This window comes from Saccopteryx bilineata, chromosome 7 (genome assembly GCF_036850765.1).
Source record: "Saccopteryx bilineata isolate mSacBil1 chromosome 7, mSacBil1_pri_phased_curated, whole genome shotgun sequence".
NCBI classification, from domain to species: Eukaryota; Metazoa; Chordata; class Mammalia; order Chiroptera; family Emballonuridae; genus Saccopteryx; species Saccopteryx bilineata.
Window position 1 is genome coordinate 75,405,756 of NC_089496.1, and position 9,224 is coordinate 75,414,979.

General features: G+C 42.9%; 1 protein-coding gene, 1 long non-coding RNA gene and 1 other non-coding gene across 5 annotated transcripts in view; 1 reads left to right on the plus strand and 2 right to left on the minus strand.

Annotated features, from left to right (window-relative positions):
• Positions 1–3,240, plus strand: part of FSD2 (fibronectin type III and SPRY domain containing 2) — a 29,018-nt gene extending 25,778 nt beyond the window's left edge. For all 3 annotated transcript variants that reach the window (XM_066240449.1, XM_066240448.1, XM_066240447.1), the window contains 2 exons: positions 367–543; positions 2,308–3,240. In XM_066240449.1, coding sequence (XP_066096546.1) covers positions 367–543; positions 2,308–2,560 — 430 coding nt within the window. In that variant the 3' untranslated portion in view covers positions 2,561–3,240. The remainder of the gene's footprint in view (positions 1–366; positions 544–2,307) is intronic.
• Positions 3,241–4,542: 1,302 nt separating this feature from the next.
• LOC136310371 (uncharacterized) lies at positions 4,543–8,969 on the minus strand. The gene is made up of 2 exons (XR_010726556.1): positions 7,405–8,969; positions 4,543–4,848 (listed from the first exon to the last, which is right to left on the minus strand). It is a non-coding gene; the product is annotated as an uncharacterized lncRNA (long non-coding RNA).
• LOC136311408 (small Cajal body-specific RNA 15) lies at positions 5,710–5,836 on the minus strand. Its single transcript, XR_010726794.1, has one exon. It is a non-coding gene; the product is annotated as a small Cajal body-specific RNA 15 (non-coding RNA).
• Positions 8,970–9,224: the final 255 nt, after the last annotated feature.

A 9,224-nucleotide genomic window follows, 5' to 3' on the forward strand; every position in this document is an offset into this window, starting at 1 on the left:
CTGGGTCCCCCGCACGCCAGGCCGACGCTCTACCGTTGAGCCAACCGGCCAGGGCCAGTCCCTTTTTTTTTAATGAACAAGTGAACTGAACCTTTAGTTTTGTAACCAAAAAGCCCAATCATTAAAAAAAAAAAAAAAGCGAACAGCCTTTTCTGTTGGTTTCTCCTCTCCTATCACCAGCAATGTAATAACCTAATCTCTAGCATCAGTCAGGTGAGCTTGGGGAATTCAAGGTGTACAGGTGAGGTGTTCACAACAACCTCCACTTGTGTAGGCTCACCTACTGAATGACCCCAAGTTGCCGTCACATCTGCACTGTCAGGTGTGCGTCACCCCAAGTCACCTGTTTCCCCTTTCTCAAACCAGGTGTGTTGCTGTCATGGGAAACCTCATTCCAGTCCGAGGGCGCCACTACTGGGAGGTGGAGGTGGATGAGCGTTTGGACTACACGGTGGGTGTGGCCTTTGAAGATGTCCCTAAACAGGAAGACCTGGGAGCAAACTGCCGGTCCTGGTGCATGAGGCACAAGTGGGTGTCCCCAAGGTAAAGTACAGTCTAGAGACCCAAGAGTAACATTTGCTTTTGAAAGAACAGAGGGAGAGGTTTTCACTAGCAATAATGAAGGCCTACACTGTGTGTTACAAACTATTCTAAGATATCTCAGGACTCGTTTCCAGGCCCTCCCCCTGGTGTCCAGCTGAGAAGGGAAAGAGCAGCTTTGGGTACTTTTCTTCCACATAGAAACAGCTGACATGCACGGAGAGCTTACTATGTGCCAAGCACTGCTCTACACTTTTACAAGAACTCTTGTTTACTTCTCACAAGCGTATCATCCCCTTCTAAATAAGAAAGCTAAGCCTCACAGCAGTTAGATGTCCTACCCAAAACAGATTCAGAGCTTGGACTCAAACTCAGGCGATCTGGCTCCAGAGATGGCATTCTTCACCACGGAGCAACTGGTTCTGGTTTTCCTTTCTGCTCAGCTTCAGTGTTATGAAATGAATACAGTTTGATTTAAAGTCCCAAGTCCATCTTTTTAAGTAAATGTGGTCAGAGGCTTAACGGGTATGGCTCACTGGTTTGCTTCTGCAGCTAAGCACTGTCCTTGACATGGGGTAGCTCCATAAAGCTGGGAAATTCCCAGAAGGCCCAGGGCAAGGGACATTTTCAGACTTAGAAGGCCATGGTTGCAACCTCCCTTCATCTCAAAAATTGCCCCAAAATTTCACTACACCACTTTCCCAGCACCCTGGTACTGTGGCTCCTCTGGCCCTGCTGAATCCTATTAACGTTTCATCCAGTGTTCTGTGCCCATGAGCCGCCATCGTAGTTAAGCATTACTTGTCATGCTCCACTGTAAGTGGGAAGACCAGCATTCCCTGTAGATATCTATAGACTATAGTAAACTCTACTGAACCTCAGACCCAGGAGAACACAGGAAAATACTTTGCACTGAGTCAAATACTTATTAGGAGATTCTGCCTGAATTAAGACTAGACATCAGTCTTTTGTCCTAGAGAGGTAAGGACAAAGGGCAGAGAAAAAACAGGGATGTATAAAGGAAGAGTAGGCATCTGTGTGTAGAGGGCAAGGAGGTTAGAAGACAGAGCAGAGTAGGAACATAAGATTAAAATCCTTTATTACAAAGGATTTTGAACCTCAAAATCCAAAATTTTAAAACACGTGCTGGCCCTGGCAGTGGTTCAGTGGATAAAATGTCGGCCTGGCATATGGACATACAGGGTTTAATTCCCAGTCCGGGCACACAGGAGAAGCAACCATTTGCTTCTCCCCCCTCCCTCTTCTCTTTCTCTCCAATAGCCAGTGGCTCGATTGGCTCAACCGTGGCCTCGGGCTCTGAGGATAGCTTGGTTGGTCTGAGCTCGACAGCTTCAGGCACTAAAAATAACTCAGTACTCAAACACTGGCCCCAGGTTGGGGTTGCCAGGTAGATCCCGGTCTAGATCCCAGTCGGGGCACATGCAGGGGTCTACCTTGCTATCTCCCCTCCTCTCACCTAAAACAAAACAAAAACGTGCCATATCTGTACAAATTTGGATGCAATATGGGTTTATAATACTGTACCTAAGTTTCTTAGGTTAAAAGCAAGTTTAAAAGTATACTTTTCTTAGGACAAATTTTAGGAAAGACATAAAGAGAATAGTTATAGAAATGGCCTGTTACTTTGCTAGTCAATAATAAAAAAATAACAATCACAGTAATATGTGAATAAAACGACAAAATTTTCTGTAAATAGTCCATCTACAAATTTTCTGAAAATCTGTTATGTCAACATTTAATTTTCAGGCATAAGTACGAATTTCTACATAACAAGATGACTCCAGATATAAGAATAACAGTCCCCCCTAAGAAGATTGGCATTCTGTTAGATTATGAAAATTCAAACCTGTCATTTTTCAACGTGGACATTTCTCAGCATCTATACACATTTAGCTGTCAGCTTCACCAATTTGTGCATCCCTGTTTTTCTTTGGAAAAGCCTGGGTGTCTAAAGATACACAATGGCATCTCAATGCCAAAGCACGTCACTTTCTACTAGACATTCTGACGCCCAGCTGTTTTCTGTACCTGCCCCTCCCTCCTCTCAGCCACTCATGCATTGGCATCCAAGCACCATGCAGCCAGCACAACTATGGCTCAAGTTATCATGTGGCACACTGGTGTGCTGGCACTCACTTCACCTACTCTGGGTTTTGTCTTGGGCACTGCTACCTATGCGATGCTTTTAGCCATTTCCAGGCCTGGCTGTAAAACAAGGACCCATACTAAAGGAATTCAGAGATTCCTCAGCTTGTCAATTGTGCTGGTCTCTTTGTGTACATGCAAAGTAGGAGTCTCCCAGGTCTGCAGAGCTTGGGGAAGGGGGCAGACGCATGCATGTCAGTGGCTACAGCAGCCCCAGCACACTCAGGACATTTCTTTAGTCAGCCGAGAAGGCAGGAGTCTGTCCATAGAGAACCGGAAGCCACGTGTCCTCCCCTCCTGTTTTTCCAGTAGTTAGTGACACTCTGATGAGGTTTCTCCCAGTACATACTCTTTATGATACCCTGTTGCTCCTTCATAGTACTCACCCCATTCTAATTTTGAAACAACCTCTGTGCCGGATTCCATGAAGGCAGGGACAGTGTGTCTTGTTCATCACTCAGTCCCCAAGTGTTAACACAGAAGGGCGTACACCAAATCTGTTGAATAAACGAGTATTTTGCTCATCCAACCACTGCTCTTTGGTCTCTCTCTGCTCTCCATGTGAGGGATAGCAGGGCTCTTTCAAAACTTAGCCAAGGACCTGCATGCAGGTGAAGCTGGATGGGAGGCAGTGAAGGAGCGGGCGGGCACCTGTGACTCGATGGCAAGATTGGGGAAGATGGAACACTACATACACTGCACACTTCCCGTGTCACATGCCTGCACAGGAATGTGGTACTTTCACTGTGTGTGTGTGTTGGGGGGTAGAGGGGAGATAGATGAGGGAAAAATAGTAAACATTAGTTGTAACTGATTCTAGCAATGTCCTGTAATATAAAGAGAACCAAACTTGAAATCAAACCTGGGATTGATTGCTACTTTGTAGCTACTTCGCCTCCTAACCCTAGAAAAGTCACCTTACCTTCCAGAGCTTCCATTTCTCGTTCAACAAAGAGAAAAATAATGCGTTCTTGTCTCAGGATTGGGAGGTTCCATGACAAATGCGAGTGCATAGCAGTGTTTGGCATATAGCAAATGTACCACAATTTCTTAAAAGAGTATCAGCCCACGAAAGTGCAAAGCGAGCCCAGTGGCAGGGGTGGTCTGCAGCCAGCGGCTTTGGGGCATCCTGCCTCACTGCTCTCGCGCCATTCTACGGCCTCGGTCTCCAGCCCCACTGACTGCGTTTCTGGGTCTCCATACAGTTCAAGTTTCCAGTCACACAGCATTTTAAAGCTTATGAGTCAAGATGCAGAGTAAATGACTCCATTTGTGAGTCTCAAAGGCAATTTAGTTTTCTGCCACACTGGATGCTCTCCGAACAGTCCTTCCTCTCATCACTTAAGGTTTTATTACCTGAACAATCTTTCACTTTAAAACTTTCATGTTTAAAAAAAAAAAAACAAAAAAAAAAACTTTCATGTTTTCCAGCACATTCAAAGTCTGATACAATAAACACCTCTCATCTCCTGTCTCAAAACTCTGCCTCTTGTTATAAACCGAAGCTCAGACTCCTGAATTAACAACTCTCCTTAACAACCTTACAGCATGTTGCACACACGTGTACACGTGCACCTGTCCTGCTAAGCTGGATCACTACCCTGAACGTGGAAGGTACAGCCCATGAAAGCACAGAGACGCTTCAAGGTCAGAACAATTACAGTACATGTATGTGTATACTGAAACATGGTCTCAGCTACTGCAGTGGAAACAATGGAGTAGAAAGTAGAGTATCACAGATAAGGCAGGTCTCAATTCAGTGTTCTCATAGGCTTTACGGCATACTTACATACAGTATGAACATGAACAAAATGGATAAAAACTTGATGCCTAAAAGGTTTTAGAAAAGTTTTATTTGACCAAGAAAAAAGCCATCTAGAAGTGGCTTTGACATTTAAAATCCACTTACCATTAATTTAAAGAAGGCAAATGACCAATTTCAAGCATCACAATTATTTACCATAAAGAATTTTTGTTTAAACTGTTTCTCATCTTCTACAAGAAGAAAAGTCTAGAACAGAAGCAAACAAAACTTTTGTTTTTTGTAAAATATTGTGATTCCTTAAAATACCATAATCTGCTGGAACTAAATAAACTTGAACAAGGGACAGGATTTACCTCAAGGCCATGTTCACCTGCAATCTGTTAAAAAAACAAAACAAAAAAAGCTTTTTAAAGCCAGACCACTGTAGCCACAATCTCTGACACTGAGCAGTTAAGACATCAAAATCTGTTCTTGTCTTGGCTTCATAACTCCTGAACAGTTATTAACATAAGCGTTGGCTTCCGTCAACAAAAGGGAAAGAGAATATGTGATTTTAAAAAAGCACAAAATCTTAGTATAAACTAAAACTGATTTAGTAATTCAGAATACCCAGAATTTTTTTTTTTCTAAAGTTGATAAACAGTGGCTAGACAATCAGTAAGCCTCTTCTAGAATACCCAGAATTTAAGGCACGCTTATTATATGGGATTGGATAGACTTGGTATATAAAACGACACTGGTTTCTGGTATAATTAATTTGCCTTTTATTTGGAAAATATGTTTAATAATGACTTCCTGCTGCTTCAAACAATGATACGCAATTACTTGTCCACATCCCATTAAATATTTCTGAAGCACATGTTTGGTAATCATAGAAGCAGAGCAACTGCATGGGCAATGAGGTTTTTAGTACTGCTCATCCTCCAAAATTTGTTAAAATCCTAACATGGCTCACACACTGAAAGGTACCCCCAGCACAGTCCTCCACAATGTGGCCTCAAGTAAGTGAGACTATGTGGGTCTCTGATTAGGGGGGTTTAACTACCTGGACTCACTGAAGACTGCACCACAGGAAAGTCCTCTCCTCTCTCTTAAACAACGTCTCTGATTTCTGGTTACCTTCCTGTCAGCACACACAGTAAGATTCTTATTGGTTCATCCTGTCTTTCTTTACCCTTTCTAATCTATAAATTTACCACTGCTAATCTCTACAGTTAAGACAATGGAAAGTGCCTAATTCTTGTTGGTAGATAAGTAGATCTTGAATTTATTTTTCAAACAAGACCTGTTCTATCTACCTTTTAATTTAGGAGGCTAAAAACAGAGTCAGCTTGACTTCAAGGACTCTATTTTCTTAGTCTCCAGAAGAACATGACCAAATCCTAGGGTGTTAAGATATTAAGATATAAAGGGAATGATAATTTATTATTTCCAAGCTTTAAAAGATCTGAACTCGGCCTGACCTGTGGTGTCACAGTGGATATAGTGTCGACCTGGAAATGCTGAGGTCGCCGGTTCGAAACCCTGGGCTTGCCTGGTCAAGGCACATATGGGAGTTGATGCTTCCAGCTCCTCCCCCCTTTCTCTCTCTCCTCTCTCTGTCCCTCTCTCTCCTCTCTAAAATGAATAAATAAATAAAAAAATTACAAAAATAGTCAAACTATTAAAAAAAAAAAGATCTGAACTCTTACATATGCTTGCTTCACTGCAATCAATGTGTAATGAATCAAAATGCAAGGCAAGAGTTTAGGATTTGAAGATTCCAGCCAGTCAGCATGTTTCCTTTTTTTTAAAATTTTTTTTAAATTTTTTATTTATTCATTTTAGAGAGGAGAGAGAGAGAGACAGAGAGAGACAGAGAGGAGAGAGAGACAGGGGGGAGGAGCTGGAAGCATCAACTCCCATATGTGCCTTGACCAGGCAAGCCCAGGGTTTCGAACCGGCGACCTCAGCATTTCTAGGTCGATGCTTTATCCACTGCGCCACCACAGGTCAGTCAGCATGTTTTCTTTTCTTTTTTTTTTTTTTTTACAGAGGCAGAGATAGACAGGGACAGACAGACAGGAACAGAGAGAGATGAGAAGCATCAATCATCAGTTTCTCGTTGCGCATTGCGACTTCTTAGTTGTTCATTGATTGCTTTCTCACATGTGCCTTGACCGTGGGCCTTCAGCAGACCAAGTAACCCCTTGCTGGAGCCAGCGACCTTGGGTCCAAGCTGGCGAGCTCTTTGCTCAAGCCAGATGAGCCCGCGCGCGACCTCGGAGTCTCGAACCTGGGTACTTCCGCATCCCAGTCCGATGCTCTATCCACTGCGCCACCGCCTGGTCAGGCAGCATGTTTTCTTAATAGTATAAACTTGGATTCTAATCTTGCTGTGTCTCATGTTCAGTCCTAAGCCTAGGTGTGGGTCTTTCCTTTGAAAGGAGCTTAGAATATGCCTTTAAATTCAGATAGACTGGACTGGAGGTAAGAATGGAATCTATTCACTGGGAAAGCACCCACTGAACAAAACTGAGGTTTCCCTGGTGTGCTTTTTAACAAAGTAGGAAGTTAATTTTTAGAGATGGATTTACTGAGCATATATACATTACTTCTTGGTAAACCTGTCCTACCATTCTGCCATGAGAAAGAGTCCTACCTTCGGACTTCCTTTCATATCCCATCCCGTTAAGAGAGAGAGACAGGGAGAGAGAAGGAAAATAAGAGAAGCACTATCCAAAAGTTAAGAGCAGAACTCTGGAGAAAGGTATAAAATATCTGTCCCCACTTTCTTGTGTACAATGTACTGTTTAGAAACCAGCTACAGATCCCTAGGCACCTAGAACGGACTTCCTTCCTTGTCTACTTAATTCCTATAGACCTCAACATCACTTCTTGGAAGAACTGACTAATTCCTCCCTCTCCCAGGTAAGTTAAGTGCACATACTCACCTCTTTTAGTATACTTAAGTGGCTACACTGCAGCCATTGACCTGTGTCAACTTCACTTGACTGTAAGCAAATCACAGACAGGAATTGTGCCTTCATAATCTCTGATCAGAATGTGGAAACAACAGTGATCTGCTTTCAAAGAGTTCATATACCTGAAAAAAGATATCAAATTGTCTTTCAAAATTTAAAAAGTCTCTTCATTAGAAAGCAAAGCAGCTTTCAGATTTGTTTGGGAACAGGAGGTTAAAAATATGGTTGAATGGCCTGACCTGTGGTGGCGCAGTGGATCAAGCGTGGACCTGGAATGCTGAGGTCGCTGGTTCGAAACCCTGCACTTGTCTAGTCAAGGCACATATGGGAGTTGATGCTTCCTGATCCCCCCTCCCTTTCTCTCTCTCTCTCTCTCTCTCTCTTTCACTCTCTCTCCTCTCTAAAATAAATATATAAAAAAATTTTTTTTTAATTAAAAAATATATGGTTGAATGATTCTCAACCTTTCTTCCATTCAAGTACAAGTGAGAGATAGCTGTCTGTGTCCTTTGTGCCTGGAATGATACAGGAAAATAGAAGACTGTGTTTGTTATTGCATTTTTAAGGTAATACTTCTGCTCATGCCACAATCACTTGCAACAGTAATCATCTATCTACATCACCTAAAATTTATTTGAAATATTTGCATACAGTAGTTGTTCAAATATGGTCTTTGTGAGGGGCCCTGAGATCCCTCAAAGGCTTAGTCAGGTCAAAACTATTTTTATAATAATACAAAGACATTATTTTCCCCTTTCACAATTATTCCATAAAGGTACAGCACTGTTCAACCAAACGCTACATGACATGCAAGGACATCATTCATCACCGACAACTAATAGTACATTGCTTGTATTTAAAACATTTCTCAATTTTTAATTCTACCACAAAAATATTGATATGTATTTATATAGCCCACATAAACAAAATCCTGAATCATTTTAAGGGAGGTCCTGAGACCAAAACATTTGAAAAAGTTTATATAGGGCAGTGGTCCCCAACCTTTTTTGGGCTACAGACCGGTTTAATGTCAGAAAATATTTTCACGGACCAGCCTTTAGGGTGGGACAGATAAATGTTATCACGTGATCGAGACAAGCGTCAAGAGTGAGTCTTAGACAGATGTAACAAAGAGAATCTGGTCAAAAAATAAAACATCGCTCAGACTTAAATATAAATAAAACGGAAATAATGTAAGTTATTTATTCTTTCTCTGCTGGCCAGTACCAAATGGCCCACGGACCAGTACCGGTCCGCGGCCCGGGGGTTGGAGACCACTGATATAGGGTATTCATGGCTCTTTTACAATGAAAATCCAGTTGAATGAGTACTTCAATAGTAAGATTTCCTCTATATGATGCTAAGTTTTTCAAAATTTGCTAATGTATGGTTACTTTCTAGACCTCTAAGGCTAGCTCACGTCCTACAAGACATTTCCATTTAATGTGAGAAAGATGATAGAGGTAATGCACAATACATTTAAATGCATAAGCAGGCCCTGGCCGGTTGGCTCAGCGGTAGAGCGTCGGCCTGGCGTGCGGGGGACCCGGGTTCGATTCCCGGCCAGGGCACATAGGAGAAGCGCCCATTTGCTTCTCCACCCCCTCCCCCTCCTTCCTCTCTGTCTCTCTCTTCCCCTCCCGCAGCCAAGGCTCCATTGGAGCAAAGATGGCCCGGGCGCTGGGGATGGCTCCTTGGCCTCTGCCCCAGGTGCTAGAGTGGCTCTGGTCGCGGCTGAGCGACGCCCCAGAGGGGCAGGGCAGAGCATCCCCCCCCTGGTGGGCAGAGCC